This window comes from Vulpes lagopus, chromosome 1, assembly GCF_018345385.1.
Source record: "Vulpes lagopus strain Blue_001 chromosome 1, ASM1834538v1, whole genome shotgun sequence".
Classification (NCBI taxonomy): domain Eukaryota; kingdom Metazoa; phylum Chordata; class Mammalia; order Carnivora; family Canidae; genus Vulpes; species Vulpes lagopus.
This window is the reverse complement of record NC_054824.1, coordinates 61,477,585-61,498,404: the sequence shown is the minus strand read 5'-3', so window position 1 is coordinate 61,498,404 and position 20,820 is coordinate 61,477,585. Positions and strand designations below refer to the sequence as shown.

The 20,820-nt window shown below is 51.5% G+C and overlaps 1 protein-coding gene across 1 annotated transcript in view; it reads left to right on the top strand.

Moving 5' to 3' along the window:
- PTK7 (protein tyrosine kinase 7 (inactive)) overlaps positions 1–20,820 on the top strand; it is a 62,656-nt gene that overhangs the window by 37,707 nt on the left and 4,129 nt on the right. Inside the window, exons 2-17 of the mRNA XM_041772643.1 lie at positions 2,850–3,137; positions 3,618–3,720; positions 4,043–4,233; positions 4,327–4,477; positions 5,647–5,795; positions 6,046–6,312; positions 8,141–8,274; positions 8,434–8,569; positions 8,725–8,844; positions 10,569–10,718; positions 10,834–10,984; positions 11,079–11,206; positions 12,512–12,715; positions 13,492–13,647; positions 14,656–14,888; positions 15,851–15,931. Of these exons, the coding sequence (XP_041628577.1) occupies positions 2,850–3,137; positions 3,618–3,720; positions 4,043–4,233; positions 4,327–4,477; positions 5,647–5,795; positions 6,046–6,312; positions 8,141–8,274; positions 8,434–8,569; positions 8,725–8,844; positions 10,569–10,718; positions 10,834–10,984; positions 11,079–11,206; positions 12,512–12,715; positions 13,492–13,647; positions 14,656–14,888; positions 15,851–15,931 (2,642 nt within the window). The remainder of the gene's footprint in view (positions 1–2,849; positions 3,138–3,617; positions 3,721–4,042; positions 4,234–4,326; positions 4,478–5,646; positions 5,796–6,045; positions 6,313–8,140; positions 8,275–8,433; positions 8,570–8,724; positions 8,845–10,568; positions 10,719–10,833; positions 10,985–11,078; positions 11,207–12,511; positions 12,716–13,491; positions 13,648–14,655; positions 14,889–15,850; positions 15,932–20,820) is intronic.

Below are 20,820 nucleotides of genomic sequence, written 5' to 3'. Positions count from 1 at the left end.
CTAACCAGGACCTGCTGTGAGCTGACGTCAGGACAGAGGGCCCCGCAGGGCCAGCTTTGATGTTTCCCAGGCCCTGTCGTGGGGGCGCAGGAGGCTCTGAGTGGCAGTCTGGGAATGCAGCATCTCTCACCACAGCTACAGAGCAGCCCTCACCCCAGGAGGGGATACTGGAGGCTGAGCTGGGGTCCCTCTGAGTCATGCCATCTCTTCTTCCAGCTCAGGTTTCTGTGGCCAGTGGTCTGTGGTTCCTGTGAGCCTGTGGCCCCTTCCCTCCATCCCACCCCCACCTGATTATTCCCCTCAGACTTATCTGTTGCAGAGGCTCCTCCCCATCCAGGGTCTGGAGTGGTCCTGGGCCTCTGGAGGGGGAGCTTCCTAACTTTCTTAAAATGAAAGTCCTTGAGCAGGACGGGTGACAGTGAAAGAAGGAGCAGTAGCTACCGTTCACTGGGTTAGTTCTGTCCGAGTCTCTTCACCTGAGTTTCTGCCTTTGTGACTCATGACAGCCTACGAGAGAGGCAGAGGGAGCCAAGGTAGAGATTGTCCATCTTCCTTGCCCAAGGTTAACACCAAGCATGAGGGGCAGGAGTTGAGGCCGACCTGTCTGATTTCACACCCTTAACTAAGGTTCCTCAGCATGAGCGAGACTCCGGTCTCCCTGGGTCTGGAGAAGCTGAGCGGGAAGTGAGGCAGTTCACCTACACGTTGACGGCAGTGGTCTCTCTTTGGTCTTTAAGGAGCATCCTGAAATTCTGGATTGAGGGTCCCAAGAATTTGGTGAGTCACCTTTGTAGAGGCCCCCTGGCACATCAGCCTGAGTCTGCCCATCTGTGTCATGCGAGGTGGTCAGGAAATGTTCCAGACGCCTCCACATTCACCAGTTCTTGCCCCACACTTCCTTTAAGGTTACCTCAGTCAGCCAGTTAGCTGAGCGGCTTTGTGTGTCTGGCACTGACTGCAAGAGGGCTGTCTGCCTCTTCACCTGGCTATGGGGACTGAGCCCCATTGTGGAATCAGCCATTTCCAGGTTAGTTGAGTTTGTGGACAGAGCTAGGAAGAGCGTGGGGCTAGGAGTTGGCTTCCTTGGGTCATGGTCAAAGTAGCTGTTTGATTTTGGGCAAATCCTTACATTTCCCTGGACCTGAGTTTACCTCTCTTTTCTACAAAGGGGTTGTGCCGAGTTGCCTGGTGAGGGCAGGGCCACATTCCTGTGTGGTGATTGGAAGTGAGTGGGGGTGTTTAGAATGTCAGGGTGACTGAGGATGTGCTTTTAGCAGGGCCCAGAGGACAGATTTGTTAACTTGCAGAGTGGGTGGGATGGACCAGCATCGAAGGCAATTGCCCCACCTTGAGAGTTGGGAGTGCCCCATTGAGAAGTAGTGGAGGTGGCTCTGGGCCCTTTCCCGCTCCATGGCTGTTTTGTGGGGTGGCACCTTTGAGAAGGTTAGGAGATGGACTAACACCAGGGCAGCCCCTCATCTGGACCTCACTCTGAGAGATTCTAGACTTATCTTGATGCTGACTTTAGGAGGAGCCTAGCTCTTACACCCTAAAGAACCAAACTACCATCTGGGGCTTGGAACAGCACTCTGGGCCACTATTGGCCTCCATCGGTTTGGGAAGGGAATAGTAGGACACCCCCCCCCCCTTAGCCTCTTGCCTACCAGGGCCACTTTGGTCAAAGGCAGAGCTGGCTTCTTCATGTAGGTGCCCCAGGAAGCCTGTTTCTTCTTCCTGGAGGAGCTGCATGTCCTCTTCTGTGTCGTCACCCACCCCTGGCAAGTGGGCTGGTGTTCCAGGCTCAGCAGCTCGGGGCCTCTGCAGGGCGCCCACGTGGGCCAGGAACAAAGCCCAGTGTGTTAACTCCTATTGTCACCATGCCACCTGCCCAGCCCTGCCCTCCGCCTCCTCAACCCATCTGCTGCTCAGGACAGGTTTCTCCCTCTCCCTCTGCTCCTACTGGCTATGGTTCCACCTTTGCTTGCAGGGTTCCCCTTCTCTGTGGGTGCTCTCTAGCCTTAGCTAGGGCTGAACTGTTGGGGTGCAGGAGGGGAATGGATTCAGGTGAAAACCTGGAACCACTGGGCTCCTCTCTCAGCACAGACAAGCCAGCCATGGCCAGACACATTGTTAGGGATAGAGGGTAGGATGTGAGGGTGGCTCTGGCATGTCTTTGGCAATAGCCCCGGATCTAGAGAATATTGGCTTCTCCTGTGGTGGAGTGGATTGTCCCAAAGAAGTCCCTGGGGGATGCTGGGCTGCGGAACATCTGTGGGTAGAATTCAAAGCCACCTCCGATGCCGGACCCTCAGTGGGGCTGTGAGTGTGAGTAATCATTCCGAGATGCTCTATGGATCATGACTTAACTCTGCTCAACATCCTGGATTCTGAAGATTGATGGGGAGGGCTGCCTGCTACTGTCCTCTGTTCCTCAGTCCAGCCTCAGGACCCGCAGGTCTGAGGCTTCTTATACAGAGACTGTCAGGTGTCCCTCCCCCCTCCCCCTAAACCTTGGAACTCCCGCTCTTTTCTGTGCTCTAGAAGCACTGGCTGCCTGCACTGTTCACTGGGCATGAGCCTTTCTGTGTTCTGTACAACCGCCCTGTGCCCCCTACTGACAGGTATGTGCTGCGTCTTTGTATCCTGCAGAGCACCCAGCACAGTTGAAGAGTTTCTCAATGGACACTTGGCAATTGTGGTCTCCCAGTCCTTCTCTCCTGCACGTCCTTGGACACCTCTCCTGTGCAAAGCCCCTTTCCTCCTCCAGCGCACAGGGTGACGGGTGACCTGTGTTAGGACAGTGGCTCTAGCTCCTCATGACTGTGACTCTCCCGTGGTCCTATGTGCAGGTGCCCAGGCGGCCATTGTCTTCATCAAGGAGCCATCCTCCCAGGACGCATTGCAGGGACGCCGGGCGCTGCTCCGCTGTGAGGTCGAGGCTCCAGGCCCTGTGCATGTGCACTGGCTGCTGAACGGGGCCCCTGTCCAGGACACCGAGAGGCGTTTCACCCAGGGCAGCAGCCTGAGCTTCGCGGCCGTCGATCGGCTGCAGGACTCTGGAGCCTTCCAGTGTGTGGCCCGGGACGACACCACTGGAGAGGAGGCCCGCAGTGCCAATGCCTCCTTCAACATCAAATGTGAGAGGTGGTGGGGGTAGAAGGTGCTGTGCTTGCTCCCTGCTGGTCCCTCCCTTACTGAGCCCTGTGTGACCCCTCCTTTCCCTCAGCTTCTCCCATTTCCAATTGAATGGGGCAGGGAGAAGGCAATTGTGGTTAGTTCTTTCTGCATGTGTAGGGAAGAAAAGTTTTGTTTTTTCCAAATCTAGGACCTTCAACCTGCTGGATGCTTTTGCAGATGGCTAGAGCAGCAAGGCAGCTCAGGGCTGACCTGCCGCAGACCGGGTGGACACTCTGCTTCTGGTCCCCTACCCGCCCCCACCAGTCCCCCAACTCGTGTGTAGCCCTGGCCACAGCTCTGCAGGGCTTTTCTCTGCACTGTCTCTTGGCTCCAGAGGCTCCTACAAGATGTGTCCTTTTCTGCTTTTCTTCCTTCCCTCTGCCCTCCGCTCTGCTTGCTCTGCTCTGCCCCTCACTCTGCAACCATGGCCTCTGCTGCAGGGATTGAGACCGGTCCTGTGGTCCTGAAGTATCCAGCCTCAGAAGCTGAGATCCAGCCACAGACCCAGGTCACACTGCGTTGTCACATTGATGGGCACCCTCGGTAAGGAGCTGACTTTGGGGCTGGAAGTGGAGAGGGTTCTTCTAGACAAGTAGGGCTATATCCCCCGAAACCTGGACCCTATTCAGATGCACCTCACTTCATTCTGTGACCACCCCTAGTGTGCTGCTGAATGATCCTGGATTCTGGGAGCTGAGAGTTGTAGGAACTCAACCCGATTATGCCCCTGAATTGTTGTGTGCCATTGTGCAAGTCACTCCCCCTCCCGGGCCTTGTTTTCCCCATTCCCTCTGATTCTGCATCTTGTCCACTGGCCACCTGAGTACCCCCTGCCTCCCTGTTGCTGATCCCCTCGGTCCCGCAGGCCTACCTACCAGTGGTTCCGAGATGGGAGCCCTCTCTCTGATGGTCAGAGCAATCACACAGTCAGCAGCAAGGAGCGAAACCTGACCCTTCGGCCGGCCAGCCCTGAGCATAGTGGACTTTACTCCTGCTGTGCCCAAAATGCCTTTGGCCAGACCTGCAGCAGCCAGAACTTCACCTTGAGCATTGCTGGTGAGCCTGGGGTGGGGATGGAAGAGGTGCGGCAAGGATGGGAGGGGCCTCACTACTTTGCGTGTTCACATACTTGTGCTTCTCCCACTCCAGACGAGAGCTTTGCCAGGGTGGTGCTGGCGCCTCAGGACTTGGTCGTGGCGAGGAATGAGGAAGCCATGTTCCACTGTCAGTTCTCAGCCCAGCCACCCCCAAGCCTGCAGTGGGTCTTTGAAGATGATACTCCCATCACGAACCGCAGCCGGTAAGTCACCTGGCAAGGGATCTTCTAGTATGGTGGTACAGGTTGTGTACTGCTGGGGTACATTCTTTGCAGATATCATATATCTGTAACATGTATTACTTCAAATTGCCAGCAGATGGCAGTAGAATGTCTTGCTATTACAAAATGAGTTCAACAAAGGGAAATTTCCAGGAAGGGCATCTTTTTCCAGTTTGCACAAAGGCACTGTATGAGCTAGTGGTGGCTCTTTTCTCTTTATTTATTTATTCATGAGAGATACACACACACACACACACACACACAGAGAGAGAGAGAGAGGCAGAGACACAGGCAGAGGGAGAAGCAGGCTCCATGCAGGGAGCCCGACGCGGGACTTGATCCTGGGACCCCGGATCACGCCCTGGGCCGAAGGCAGCCACTAAACCACTGAGCCACCCAGGGATCCCATTCTCTTCCTACTCCCCTCCTGCCTATATGGGTCTTCTGAGATGGGGAGTAGAGATCCAGGGTTGGAGGGACACAGAGGACCTGGAGATCATGGATGGTAAGGTAACCTTACACATATGTATACACACACACACACACACTTTTTGGAGGAAGCAAACACTTCCAGAAAGTTCTGGGTGGTGCCGGCTCCTTTATCTGGACTTTTGTCCTTACCTGGGGCCCTATGAGAGTAGAGACATACACTTTGTGGTGTCCAGCATGGCCTTGGTCCTTGGGGGTGTGGCTCCCTAGGCTAGGGGCTTGGATCCCACCTGGCTTCAGGCCTGAAGATAGATAACCAGTAGTTCATCTGGTGTGGCCGAGGAGCTTCTGACTGCTGGGGCTCGGTGACTCACTGGTAGACTTGTCTTAACCCTGCAGGGAGATGGCCCTATGTCTCCACAGTTACATACTGTTGATGGCTTGCTGTCTCTCACTGACACACTGTTGCTCACCTTGCTGCCCTAAAAGCTGAGTCTCCTATAGATGGAACACACTTGCACACACCCATGAATGAGTATGCGTGTGCACATGTACACACACACACACATACCCCAGTTGACATGCTGGCTTCCTTCTCTCTGTCCTATTCCTGGCTGATTGTTCCTACATCTCTGACCTTTGCAGCCTGGGGTTCCGTCTCATGATCCCTTCCAGAAGGAGGCCAGGGGACCATTTCTTCCAAATAGCACTTCTCTTTGCAGGCCCCCACACCTCCGCAGAGCCACTGTATTTGCCAATGGGTCCCTGCTGCTGACCCAGGTCCGGCCTCGCAATGCAGGAATCTACCGCTGCATAGGCCAGGGACAGAGAGGCCCTCCTGTTGTCCTTGAGGCCACGCTTCACTTGGCAGGTGGGTCCCTGGGTCTGGGGCGCTGAAGCAGGGGCTGCCTTCAACATTGTTGGCACACAGAGTCTTAGGTTCCTGATTTCACTCAGGAAGCAGCTTGGTGGGCAGAGAGGAAGAGGATGCTGGGAGCAGAAAGAGATGCAGTTTTTTAGGGGTTTGTGCTAGAAAGGGCCAAAGCTTGCTATGGGAGAGCATGAGGAACCTTGAGATCCACAGTAATCGGGTTGTTTGCTTCCTGCTCCCCTCCCTGCAGAGATTGAAGACATGCTACCCTTTGAGCCACGGGTGTTCACAGCTGGCAGTGAGGAGCGTGTGGCCTGCTTGCCCCCCCAGGGTCTGCCAGAGCCCAGTGTATGGTGGGAGCATGCAGGAGCCCGGCTACCCACCCATGGCAGAGTCTTCCAAGAGGGCCATGAACTGGTGTTTGCTGGTACCGCCGAGAGTGATGCTGGTGTCTACACCTGCCATGCAGCCAACCTGGCTGGTCAGCGGCGACAAGATGTCAATATCACTGTGGCCAGTGAGCACCTTTGCCCTAAGGGACAAGGCGAGGTGGATGGGAGCCCAGGTCCCATGATGAGGCCTTGGTCTCTGGAGTGTGATGTGCAGAGGCTTCCCTGTGCTCAGGGAAGCCCTGAGGTCCTCTCCTCTTGGTCTCTGGAGTGTGATGTGCAGAGGCTTCCCTGTGCTCAGGGAGGCCCTGAGGTCCTCTCAGCTCTGGGTTCTGCATGCTTGGGACCCAGTCAGCTGCTGGGAGGTGATGCTGAGGTAGACCATGAAAAGCCAGGCACAGAAGTTGGGGTAACAACCCACACAGAAAAACAGTCCTCTGGCTGCAGAGCAAGAGCAAGAGACAGGGATTCTAGAGACCCAGTTTCCACTCTTTCCCCAGTGCATGGAGTGACAGAGTGTAGCAAGCAACCTGCTATGCCAGGGTTCAGTCTCCTCATTCATAATGTGGAGCTAATAACCTACCATCTACCCTCTAAGGTGGTCAGAAGATCAAATGTACTTGCAATCAGCTGGTTGGTCAGCTGGTCGTTGGCTAGCTATTCCCTGGTGTCCTCATTTGCATGTCTCAAAGTTGACTGAGGATGTATCTACTGGGGTCTCTCAGGTGTCTCTCCCACGGCTGCCCCAGTATGCCAGCTTGGACCTCTTAACACACAAGTGCAGCAGTGGATGCTGCAAGCCTTCTTAAGGCATCAGCTCAGCAGTCGTACAGTGTTACTTCCACTGTGTTCTGTGTTGGACCAGGCCAGTCACCGGCCACCCAGACTCTAGGCAGTAGAGAAATAGACTGTCTCTTGATGGGGAAAGTGGCAACAGCACAATGCAAAGAAACAAGGGATGAGAGAATCGTTTACAACCATCTTTGCAAGCAATCTGCCACACCAAGTCAGAAAGGAAGTCTTTTTTTGGGTTTTGAGTTGGAGAGTGACATTCTCAAAAGATCGCTCTTAGCTGTTCTGAGAAGACCAGAGTGTTAGGGGCAGAGTTGAGACAGGGAGCCCAGTTAGTAGATGATTGTAATCATCCAGGGGAGGTGTTGAAGGGCTTAGAACAGAAGTGGTAGCAGTGGAAGTGAGAGAGGTGGTCAAATTCAGGATTTTTTGGGAGCTAAAGTAGATAGGATTTGTGTAGAATGGATGTGATGGGAGGGGGCTGTAGAGAGGGAAGTCAAGGTCAGGTTTTGGCCTCTGCTGTTGGCTGCATAGTGGCAATGTTTACTGAGATAGGAAGAACTGGGATGAGCAGGTTCCAGGGGAGCTCACTTGTTCTTTTTTGTACATATAAAGCTCAAGATGCCTGTTGGATATTTAGTTGGAGATGCTGGCAGGCAATTGGGTTTGCAAGTTTGAAGCTCTTGGTGGGGGAAGGTCAGGGGTCAAGATACAGGTTGGGAATCATTCACTTATATGGCATCAAAGGCCACGGACTGGTTGAGATCATTCAGGGAATAAGTATGGCTAAATCAGAACAGGGATCTGAGGACTGAGCCTTGGAGCATTTCAGCATAATAAAAAGATCAAGGAGTCATATGGACCAGGGATTTGAATCCTATTTATCAGGTGTTAGCCTATTACCATTACTTCTTTAAACCTCTGTCTTCTCAGCTGTGAAATGGATATAGGAATACATATGTATGGGGATTATTGTGACCATTAACCAAGATCATGTTCAAAAGGTGCTGCCCATAGGCCCTCACTAAGGGGTAACTATTGTACTTTCCATGGAGCAGACAAGAGCTTCCCGAACTCAGGGTTGAGTGCAGGATTTTGAAGGATTGGATCCTTTGGTTTTGCACACATGTTCATTGGTCTTCTGTTCCCTCCCTGCTCCTCTAGCTGTGCCCACATGGCTGAAGAAGCCCCAAGACAGCCAGCTGGAGGAGGGCAAGCCAGGTTATTTGCATTGCCTAACCCAGGCCACACCAAAACCCACAGTCATCTGGTACAGAAACCAGATGCTCATCTCAGAGGTGAGAATGAGGGTTGCTCTAGACGGAAGGGGGCAGGTTTCCCTTCCAGGGCTCTCCTCTGTGATCACCTCTCTAGCGCTCCTTCCCCCGAAGCTCCCCTGAAGACGCATGTGGGGCTTTGGGCTGAGACCCGCCACAGTCACATAATGTGTGCCACAGGACTCGCGGTTTGAAGTTTCCAAGAATGGGACCTTGCGCATCAACAGTGTGGAGGTGTATGATGGCACGTGGTACCGCTGTGTGAGCAGCACCCCAGCTGGCAGCATTGAGGCCCAGGCCCGTGTCCAAGTGCTGGGTGAGTGCCCATGCATGGAGAGAGCACCCAGCCCAGCGGGCAGGAGAGCAAAAGGGAGGGAGCAATGGGGGCCCAGATCTTTAGGCCTTCCTTAGCCTATCAAGCTGCCTCAGTTCCTCCTCTTCCCATTCACCCACCCTCCCTCTATGAAACAGAAAAGCTCAAGTTCACACCACCGCCCCGGCCGCAGCAATGCATGGAGTTTGACAAGGAGGCCACGGTGCCCTGCTCCGCCACAGGTCGAGAAAAGCCCACTATTAAGTGGATTCGGGCAGGTGGGTACCAGATGGGCATGGAGTGCGGGTGGGTGGGACAGTCCACTAGTCAGATATGTGTATGTCTGAGGACCACCTGAGGGCCCAGCACTGTGCTAGGGGCTGTGGGAAAGACAAGAAATGTGGGGCTGATTTATAGTCAGTTACAAAGAGAGGAGCCAGCCATGAAGAAGGTCACGTCAGGAGGCATTAGACATCATGTGAGATGGTTGAGGCAGCAAGTGATTGACTTGGTCCAGACAGTCCTGTGAAGTTGTCTTTCTTTCTTCAAAACAGTCATCCTTTGGGACATAAAGATAACACAGGTGCTTTTAGAAAATTTGTGTGAGGGAGTGTCTGGTGGGCTCAGAGAGTGTACCACTCTCGATCTCGAGTTGTGAATTCAAGTCCCATGTCAGGGGTAGAGTTTACCTAAAAGTAAAATCTTTAGGGACACCTGGGTGGCTCAGTTGTTTTGGGTGGCTGACTCTTGGTTGCGACTCATATTGTGATTTCAGGGTTGTGAGATCAGGCTTTGTAGTGGATATGGGGCCTGCTTGGGATTCTCTCTGTCTCCCTCTCCCCCTCGCCCCCCACTTGCATGCATGCTCTCTCTCTTAAATATATATATATTTTAAAGATTTTATTTATTTATTCTTGGGAGACAGAGAGAGAGGGGCAGAGACCTAGGCAGAGGGAGAGATAGGCTCTCCCTGGGAAGCCCAGTGCGGGACTTGATCCCAGGACCCCGGGATCACACCCTGAGCCAAAGGCAGATGCTCAACCACTGAGCCACCCAGGCATCCCCTAAAAAAAAAAAAAAAAAAAAATCTTAAAATAAATTTGGGAGGAGAAATGCATAATCCCACTATCCATCATCTTTGGGTGTGTGCCCTTCTTTTTCTATGTATATCCATTCTGTTTGCACATAGCAATTTTATTGAACATATAATTTTCACTTATTAAACTTACATGAGTAAGCCATGCTTACTGTAGAAAAAAAAGATAGTTAATTATGTAATTTTATATCCTTTTTTACTTAACATTATCAAGCATTTGCACGTTTTTATATATAAACCTTGGTTTTGATGATTGTAGTAATATTCTGATGATTGGATTCACTGTAATTTACTTAAATATTCCCTAAATGTTGGAGATCTGGGTTGTTAACCATCCTTCCTCTCTCCCTTTCTGCCTTTCTCACCCTCTCTTTTTATTGCTGCAATAAACATCTTTAAGCCAAAGCTTTTTCTGGATTTGGGTTTATTTCCTTTGGGAGAGGTTCTCAGAAATGGAATAATTATGTATAAAAGGGTATGCACATTTTTGTAACCCTTGCTGTAGATTGCCAAGTTGTCTGTTAAGGGGCTGGGCCAGTATTTACATTTCCTTGAGTAGTGAGATGGAGGGAGTAGGACTGCAGGTTTTCAGGGAGGAAGCAGGCTCTCTCCACTCAGGTGCTCGGGGAAGCTTTCTGTAGGAGATAGGGCTCCAGACGGATCTGAAGCCTGGATGGCAAAGCCCAGAGAAGCAATTCTAGGAGTGAGAAGTGAGAGGCGGTGAGGATGAAAATAAGGCAAAATCGAGGCTCAATCAGAAGTCCCAGTGCCTGGTTCAGGAGTTTGGACTTTGTGGGTGGTTAGGAGCAGCAATGTGTTTTTGAGTATAGGTGAGAGACTGAGTGCACTGCCAGCCACCTATGTGACTCTGGTGAAGCTTGTCATTTCCCTTTTTTGCTCCCACAGATGGGAGCAGCCTCCCAGAGTGGGTGACCGACAACGCCGGGACCTTGCACTTCTCTAGGGTGACCCGTGATGATGCAGGCAACTACACTTGCATCGCCTCCAACGGGCTACAGGGCCAGATCCGTGCCCACGTCCAGCTTACTGTGGCAGGTGCGACTGTGGCAGGGCCCTGGGGCTGGAGCTGGCAGGCACCGTGGGGCACTCCACACCCTGCCAGCCCCACAGCTCATGGTTCCCTGCCTTTTGTTGGGCTTTTCCCATCCAGTTTTCATCACCTTCAAGGTGGAGCCAGAGCGCACGACCGTGTACCAGGGCCACACAGCCCTGCTACGATGTGAAGCCCAAGGAGACCCCAAGCCACTCATTCAGTGGAAGGGCAAAGACCGCATCCTGGACCCTACCAAGCTGGGACCTAGGTAGAGCCATCTTCTTCCCTACCTACTCTCCTGTGGCCGGTCTTCCCAGGAGCTGGTGAGGTGGGCAGCATTGTGGCTTCTCTCCTTCCGGCAGGATGCACATCTTCCAGAATGGCTCCCTGGTGATCCACGATGTGGCCCCTGAGGACTCAGGCCGCTACACCTGCATCGCAGGCAATAGCTGTAACATCAAGCACACGGAGGCCCCCCTCTATGTTGTGGGTATGTGCTGGGAAGAGGTGTCCTGCACAGGAAGTTCTGGGGCCAGACTTCATTCACATCCTTGTTTTCATTGGCTCCCTGTATACAGAAGACCCTTAAATCATTTTTTGGGGAGGGTGGTGGTGGCAGGATTAGCTGTGTGCCTTCCACACTATGCTATGGCATAGTGTTAGGTTCCTTGCTTAGAGCTGGGCTGTTGCTGATTTAGCATTCCACAGCCAGTGTGTGTGTGGGGGTGGTGCTTTTGTCCTAAAATGCTTCTTCCCAGGTCTCCTGCAGCAGCCACACGTATCTCTGGGTGGGCAGGGAGAAGAGCTTGCAAAGGGTGCAGCACAGAAGGGTTCCTTTGCCCTGGAAGCCCAGAAAGGATGATGCATTGGGTAAAAGTCTCTGCCAAGAGTCAGGGACTCGGGGTTCAGGGAGAGCCTCTCTGGGTCACCAGCTCTATGCCCTTGGAGGCGTCACTTCCTCTCCAGGGGCTTGTTTCTGCATCTGTAGAAGAGATGTAAGATGTGGTTTCAGTGAGAGGTTCTCAAACTTTTGTGGTTTAGCAGCAGAACTGTTTTTCTAGACAGAATATTCTGTGGAACATTAAATGGATAATAATGAAGGGTTAAGGCCCCTTGGTTGAAGCATTAGGTGTTGGTGAGAGTCGGGGGATCCTGCGTGGTCTCTTTCCCTCTTCCCTAATGATTCCTTGCTCCTCTTTCACCATTGGACCCTAGGCCATTGAAAGCCCCTAGACTAGAAGATCCTTTCCACAAACATGTTTCTTTTCTTTTTTGGAGGGGGTGTGTGTGCAAAAAAGGTGGTTTTTATTAGAGCACAGGAACAGGACCTGTGGGCAGAAAGAGCTGCCTACAAACACGTTTCTTGAACAATTTGCTCTATGTCAGGCAGGGTCTGGGATCCTAAATCAAATTCCCACTGCTCTTTAGGGCCTGGTCCAAGATATCGAGTCACTTAGGAAGCTTGCTAAGATAGTGTGGGATTGTGTTAGCATCATGACAGGCATGTTTTTTATGTGTATCCCTAGCCTTATGTTCAGATGCACACCAGCTTGGGAATCACTGGCCTCATGACCTTTGGAACTCTCTGTGGTGGGGCCCAGGGACCTTGGTGGGGCCTAAGGACCTACCCCTTGTTAAAGCCAGTGACAGTGGTGACCCTCCCTGGTTCTCTGGCTTGGTCAGGCCATCAAGTGTTTGGGAGGTGATCTTGCGTAGAGTGGAGAGGGGCCGGTAGACAAGTAGGGCTGCGTTTACTTCACTGGCCCCTGCCCAGACCCTTCTGTGTGTCTCTCAGACAAGCCGGTACTGGAGGAGTCAGAAGGCCCGGGCAGCCCTCCTCCCTACAAGATGATCCAGACCATCGGGCTGTCCGTGGGTGCTGCTGTGGCCTACATCATTGCTGTGCTGGGCCTTATGTTCTACTGCAAGAAGCGTTGCAAGGCCAAGCGCCTTCAGAAGCAGCCTGAAGGCGAGGAGCCAGAGATGGAATGTCTCAATGGTGAGGGCAGTGGTGTGGAGGTTGCAGGTTGCAGGTGGTGGTGTGCAGGTTGCAGGTGTGTGGGCACTAAGCGCCCTCCGGCGGCCACAGAGGGAGCCGTGGCGCTGGGGAGCCTGGCCTCTGGCAGAGGTGCTCCATCCCTCGCTGGCCCATTTCCAGGCCTTGGGTCGGAGCAACCAGGCTCAAGAATTCCTTATTGGAGCCTCTGGGCTCGCCGTGTGTTGCTCTGCCTGCTTCTCCCTGTACTGCTAAACTACAGATACAGTTAGTATGTGTGTTCACGTTTCTGTGGCACATCTTGTCCCTTCCACTCCATTAATTTTTTAGTTCCCCTAAGGGCACTCTGTTTCTCTTTTATCCTTCCCCTCAGAGGCATTGCTGGGTTTCCCCTATCAGTTTAGGCATTCAGGAACAGGGCTTGGGTCTCCCTTGTTGTGATTCCCCCTTTGTACCCGCTTAGGGCTTTGCACAGAGGAGGCCCCATGAAAGCAGAAACGCTTAGGTTGACGTAGTGTCCAGAACCCAGTGGCTCAGATGAGACTTCTGCACTTGGGTCCATTTCAGAGGTTGTAATCAGCCTCATTAATCAGTGGCTGTGCTCTGCGGGACACTTGTACCCCCTTTGGGGCATTTAGGACTGGCCTTTCTGTGTGGAGCACCACGATTGGATCCATTTGACAGAAGCAGGGGCTTGGGACAGAGAAGTGAGGTCCCCATGGTGGCCAAAGTGTCCAGTTTCATCTCGATAACTCCCCTACCATACCCTTTCTTTCCAGGTGGGCCTTTGCAGAATGGGCAGCCTTCAGCAGAGATCCAAGAGGAAGTGGCCTTGACCAGCTTAGGCTCTGGCCCTGCAGCCACCAACAAACGCCACAGCACAACTGATAAGATGCACTTCCCAAGGACGAGCCTGCAGCCCATCACCACCTTGGGTATGCTGCCTTAGGCACAATTGTCACAGCTTAATGACAGACCTGTCTTGAGGCTGGGTTCGGGCTGGTGGCTCTGAAGGCTCCAAAACCTAGACCATGGGAGCTAGGGGTGAGAAGCAGAGAGGAGAGATGTCTAGTGCCTGAACATGCCTCACCTCCATGGCTCTCATCTTTGCTGTGTATTATTAATTGGAGTTTCCTTTATCTTTTAAGAAATTTTTAAAAAATTTTACTTAAATTTAATTTGCCAACATGTAGTATAACTCCTAGTGCTCATATCATCATGTGCCCTCCTTAATGTCTTGTCACCCAGTTATCCCATCTCCCCGCCTCCCTTGGGGTTTCCTTTAGACCAACTGCCTTTATTTTATTTATTTATTTTTTAAAGATTTTATTTATTCATGACAGACACAGAGAGAGAGGCAGAGAGGAGAGAGAGGGAGAGGAGGGAAAGGCAGAGGGAGGAGCAGGCTCCATGCAGGGAACCTGACGTGGGACTCAATCCCGGGTCTCCAGGATCACGCCCTGGGCTAAAGGCGGCCCTAAACCGCTGAGCCACCCAGGCTGCCCTGACCAACTGCCTTTAAAAACAAAACAAAAAAAATAAAAATAAAAATAAAATGAAAACAAAACAAAACTGATGAAAGTTAGTATTGTTCTAGGGGGAAAAAAATGTGAGAAATAATGGATCTGTGGTAGTTAAGCTTTTTCTGAGTATACGTTAGAAGTGGAACTATTAACATGTTTATCAAGAGCTACCTAGAATTCTCATACAAGCCATCCTTTGGAAAATGCTGGATATCATCAATTCTGCCCCTTCGATTTACTTTTGGAGACCATGAAGCACAGGGTGGGGTGCGGTGTGGTTTGCTCAGTGCCCAGTCCAACTGAGTGGGATGCAGCGAAGATTCCCTTCTGTGTGGCAAGGAGAGGCAGGGCACCCTCCCCAGTCAGGAACTTCTCTGCTGGGGTGAGGGCAGCTGGCTGACTCCAAACCTGTACCCACAGGGAAGAGTGAGTTTGGGGAGGTGTTCCTGGCAAAGGCACAGGGCTTGGAGGAAGGGGTGGCAGAGACCCTGGTGCTTGTGAAGAGCCTGCAGAGCCGAGATGAGCAGCAGCAGCTGGACTTCCGGAGGGAGTTCGAGATGTTCGGGAAGCTGAACCACGCCAATGTGGTGCGGCTCCTGGGGCTGTGCCGGGAGGCTGAGCCCCACTACATGGTGCTGGAGTATGTGGACCTGGTATGCTGGGGGCACCTGGGAGTTTCCGGCTGGGGTGGGGACGCAGCATGGGAGCCTTAGCTCATGTGGTCTCAGCCTGTCTGCTCTTGCCCCTGGAGACGCTCAGCCTCCTTTCCCTGCTGTCTCTCTGACACCTGCCTTTTCTTGACTGGTGCTCCCTCCTTCCTGTCTGCCAGCCCCATGTCTGGGGGGTTGGTTCCCAGTTCATCCCAGCTTCTCATGCTACACACCCACACGGATGTGTTCTAGGTCGCCTTCCTTGACCCAGGTTTTCACTGGTTTGTCATTTTTCCTTCTTTGCAGGACTCATCACCCCTTGATAATAAACTTAGCAGACCCAGCTTTCCTTCCTGCATCCTGTACCATCGGGGACACAGTGTTAGCCCACTCTCCAGCTAACACTTCTCTTTCTACCCCAGCTGTCATGCCCTGAGCTGCCCCTCACTCTGCATTCCCCAACCCAGCTAGGCCTTACCTGCTTGGTCCTTACGCTGCTGCTTGTCACATCCCAAGCTTGGCAGGAAGGGGAAGGAGCAAGGGTTTATGAGTACTCGATGTATGTTTCTACTACTGCTGTTCCCACTTTTTTGTTCATTAGACGATAAACCCCCCAGAGGACAGGGGTTTCCTCTCAGGGGTCTGGTGACAGTTGGGAACTGTGTTTTCCTCTTGGTTCCCTGAGGGCAGGGGCTTTGCCACCCACCTGTCCAGGGGGCCCCCTGTGAGAATAGGAATGCCAGTCCTCCTGTCTTTCCAACAGAGAACTTCTAGGAGCCATCTCCTCTATATTTTTTAAATTCCCACTGGACTTCCCCCAAGGGAGGGGGGCTGGCGGGTGTAGGGGTGCACGTCCAGGGCTCCTCCCCTGCCCAGGGCGGCCACTCTGAGCCCCTGCTTGGTGTGATGCTTTGGAGGTAATAGTTGGGCTCTGACCTGACAGAGATGCCTCACTTTTCCCTTAGGGAGACCTTAAACAGTTCCTGAGGATTTCCCAGAGCAAGGATGAAAAATTGAAGTCACAGCCCCTCAGCACGAAGCAGAAGGTGAGGACGGGGTGGGAGAGGTCCTCAAGGGTGGGCCAGGATCAAGGGTAGCCATCATGACAGAGATGCCACTGATGGAATCCTCTCTGTGGACCAGGCAGGACTTTACCTGTGTTATCTCAGCGATCACAGTGGTCCTCCAAAACAGATATAATTACCCCATTTCATAGGTAGACGGAGGTTTAGAGAGGTTAAGTGACTTGTCCTAGTCATGTAGCCCCCAGATGCCTTTCTGTTGCCAAGGTGCCTTCATTTCAAAGCAGCACTCTCTGCCCTTGCTGCTTGCAGCGGTATGTCTGCCCCCTGGAGTGAGCACTTGGAGGAGCTGTGAGCAGCCCAAGTGTCTAGGATTGGGCAGGGCAGGGTGTGGTCCCGACAGTGTTTTGTCACCCAAGTGTGGAAGTCTCTTCCGTGAAAGGGCTGCCATGTTTCACCCACTGTGGTTTTCACACTCTCACTTTCACTTGGGCTACAGCTGCCCAGCCTTTCCTTCCGGTTCTCCTCCCACCTTCTGGGCACAGATCCCTGGCTGGGGCCCCATGGTGGAGCAAACCTGGCTTGAAACTGTGAGGAAGGGAAAGCTTGCCTACTACCCTCTGCCCATCTCAGACGATACCTTCTGTGGCCCAGCTCTTCTTGCCCACAGCCTCCTTCCCTCCCCTCTGAAATGCATCTGCCTCCTTCCCTGAGACTGGGTATTCTGCTATCAAGCTGATAGCAAAAGTCACAGTTCAGAGGTAGGCAGTGACTCCTAGAGCCCTCCCTAGCAGGTGACCTTTCCTTGCCTTGTAGGCTGACCCAGGTCACAGGTTCTGGAGGCAGGGCAGAAGGACATGGCTGGTTGATTAGTCAGGCAAGTGGCACCCTGGTCACCCCTACTCTCTCTGGGGAAGTCAGTCTGAGCCCCTCAGGCTGACTTCTTCGTAATTACAGATGAATTTACTGAGGCCCACATAGGACAAGTCATCTGGCCCCACATTGCCTGTGGCTGGCCTCCTGACACCAAGCCCTTGCCTCCATCGTCATGAAGCCTCAGCAGCTGTCTGCAGTAGCTGTAGATGAAAAGCCACAGGACAGGAGGTGCTACTCTGCCTAAATAGGATGTCAGGGCCCCAAACTTCACAATTCAGGACATGCAAGGAGCCAGTGAATCGTTACTGAGCCAGTCATGGCCATAAGGGCCCTTGGGGTTGCAAAGTGGAAACTGTCAGGCATCCTTGGGGCATTTAAGATCTAGTAGGGGAGCTTAGGAAAATTATTATGGCATGTGCCTTATAGACTTCAGGTATGACACGGAAAGTGAGAAATACAAATCAAGAGATATTAAAGACTTTCACATCCTTTAGGTGGACAGTGTGGTTAACAAAGAAGGTTTCCTGGTCAAAAGAGCAATCTGAGTTCACTTCTCAAGGAGAGGAAGTAGTTGAATGGCAGGAAGGGGATGGCTGCAGGAAAGAGGGGAGTCAGGTAGGTTTCTTTGCGACAGGGACATAGACAGACAGGAAGAAGTCCATTAGTTACCTCTGTCACATGACCTGAAGGACTCTCATTAGCTAAAAGTTATTACCACCTGTGCTAAGGATCTGTCTCCCATTTTCTCCCCCTTGCAGCTTAAATCTGATGAGGGAGCTTTAATAAGTTGTGTTCTACACACTCATAGGACAATATTCTACATCAAATGGGAAGGGAGGTTTGCGTAAAATAAAAAACGCAGGTTTCTAGACTGAGGGTCTAGGAATATCTAAGGATGGGGTCTGAGGACCTGCGATTTTCAGATAAGCTCTCCAGCTGATTTTTTTTTTTTTTTAAGATTGATTGATTGAGGGCGGCCCTGGTGGCGCTGCGGTTTAGCGCCGCCTGCAGCCCAGGGTGTGATCCTGGAGACCTGGGATCGAGTCCCGTGTCGGGCTCCTTGCATGGAGCCTACTTCTCCCTCTGCCTGTGTCTCTGCCTCTCTCTCTGTGTGTCTCTCGTGAATAAATAAAATCTTAAAAATAAAAAAAGGAAGGTTGTGTGTGGCATAACCTCCACCGCCATCCTTATTTAAAAAAAAAGATTGATTTGAGAGAGAGAGCCTGAGAGAGAGAGCACATGCATGTACGCATACAGAGACAGAGGGAGTGGGAGAAGCAAACTCCACTGAGCAGGGAGCCGGATGTGGGGCTTGATCTCAGGATCCCGGGATCATGACTCAAGCCAAAGGCAGCCGCCCAACAGATTGAGCCACCCAGGTGCCCCTCTCCAGCTGATTCTTAAGCTCATTAAGGTTCAAGGAGTCCTGGTATATAGGATAGTAGCTTTGAAATGTTTGTTGTCAGGATCCCCTATAAGAAATGCGTTTTACATCATGCCGCAACATGATGCCGCATGCCGCAACATGCGCGCGCACACACACAAACACACACACACAGAACTCAAGTTATACTTCAAAACACTATTTGATGCAGTTGATATTTTCGATCCTATTTAACCCACTAAATTGATTTTGAGACCCATGTGGGTCTTGATCAGTAGTTTGAAAAACACTGCTTTTTGAGGATTCCATGAAAATTCACAGGGAAGATATACTAAAACTTGTAGATGTTTCCTTGTACTAATAATCTAGTGAGCTGTTATGCCACTTTATATTCCTAGGGCTCTAGGGGAATGGAAGGAGGAAGAGTTAAGTTTTTAAGGGGAGGTGGCATGGTAGGCAGGGTGCTCCCTGGTCAGGTCAAATTGAAATGAGAGTGCCTAGTTGGTGTGGCTGCCGGAACCCTCAGGAGAATTTCAGGACTACAGAGGATGGTGATGGAAATCAGAAACAGGTCCTGGGTATTGGCATAATTATAGATAATGCCTGTTCAAGCATCTGATGAGATGATGGGGATTTTGAAGTCAGGCAGCTGTAACCTGTGATTTCTCTGTGGGTCTCTGCAAGCTAAGGACGGGGCAAGGAGCAGAGGGTCAGCTCAACACACCTTGAGGACAGCAGAGTATGTAGTTAGATGCCGTAGCATGAAAACAGCACCACAGTGTCACAAGGGGTTAGCCAGAACCTGGGCAAGCCCTGAGACGGTCATGTTGGAAAGGAAGGGGTGGGCCTGGTCTTTCCCAAAGAGCAGGCTTTCATAACGGCATTTGAAAATGAATCCTGTGGCCATCTGATGGCACCTTGCCCAGTGGTAAGGAAACACTTAATTGGCTGGTATCTAACAGAATTCCCTTTTACTATCCTCACTTAGCCAGTATTTCTAGAAGCACCACCCCGCTGGAAAGATAGCAAGTTAGTCACCATGCCAAGTCCACTCTCTTCTGTTTCCCTTGACTAGTGGCAGACTGTTACACTAATAAGCCAGAACAGAGAGCAGGCTGAGGGGACTGGGAAGTCTTACGAGGTCGCATCACAAAAGCCTTTGTCCCTTACAGATGACCTGCAAGGCTGGACAATGCCCTGCAGTTCTGAAGTTTGGAGTGGAGTCCATCTGTTAATGATAGGACCACTTCAGCGGTCATCCGACCCTTTTACCACCAGTGGCACATGGAGTATTCTGAGGATGGCAGTATGGGGGCAATTTTGGGTGTATGGTGGATTCTATTTTTCCATGGAGATACCATGGAGGGGACTCTGACCCAGGGGGTTGTCATTCATCCTGGTGCACCTGCTCGCCTGACCTCTTCTTTAATCCTCACCACTGGTTCTATGTGTTTGGTTGGAAGCTGTCTGAAGATTTTTTGTCTTCACTTTGGATCAGGAAAATACACCAAGAAGATGAGATTCTTTCCTAACTTTTGGTGGCGTCCTTTTTCAGCACTGCTATAGATGCAGTGTCAGCCAATATATCGGATACGTAGATAGGTCCAGTTTGATGGTGGCTCAGATCAGCGCTAAGGAACTCCCAGCAATGATGGAAATATTTCACATCTACTGCTGTTCATTGTGGCAGTCACTAGCCTCATGCGGCTACTGAGCATTTAGAATGTGACCAGAGCTACTGAGGCACCAAATTTTTAATTAAGTTTTAATTCACTGGGTGGCTCAGTCAGTTAAGTGTCAGCCTTCAGCTCAGGTCATGATCCTAGGGTCCTAGGATCTAGCCCTGCTTTGGGCTCTCTGCCCCAGCAGAGGAGTCTGCTTCTCCCTCTCCCTCTGCCCCTGCTCATGTGCTCACTCTTTCTCACTCATTCCCTCTCAAATAAATAAATAAAATATTAAAAGTTTTAACTCACTCAAGTAGTCACACAGGGTGAGAGGCTACTGTTTTGGACAATACAGGTTGAGACCATGTTTCATTTTGTTTTTGCTCATGTTAGCAAAGTATAGTTTTATGTAACTTTTAAACATGTTCTGTATTCAGTTTGTTTCTTCCCAAACCATTTATGTATGACTTTTAAAATTTTTAATTTAAAAAATTGTTTTAAGTTTTTAAAAATCTAGTTAAGTAATTCCTGCATCCAAGGTGAGACCCAAACTCAGGAGCCTGGGATCAAGAGTCTCACACTCTACCAACTGAGCCAGCCAGGTGTCCCTATTTTTGGTTTAGTTTTTTTTTTTTAATTTATTTTTAAAGATTTTATCCATCCATTTGAGACAGAGCATGGGGGCAGAGGGAGCAGGAGAAGCAGGGTCTCCACTGATCAGGGAGCCCAACATGGAGCTCAATACCAGGACCCCAGGATCATGACCTGAGCTGAAGGCAGATGCTCAACTAACTGAGCCATCCAGGTGCCCCAATTTTAGGTTTTTGAGGAAACTCCATACTATTTCCTAGAATGGCGGGCAGCCCCGGTGGTTCAGCAGTTTAGCGCCGCTTACAGCTCAGGGCATGATCCTGGAGACCCGGGATCGAGTCCCGTGTCGGGCTCCCTGCATGGAGCCTGCTTCTCCCTCTGCCTGTGTCTCTGCCTCT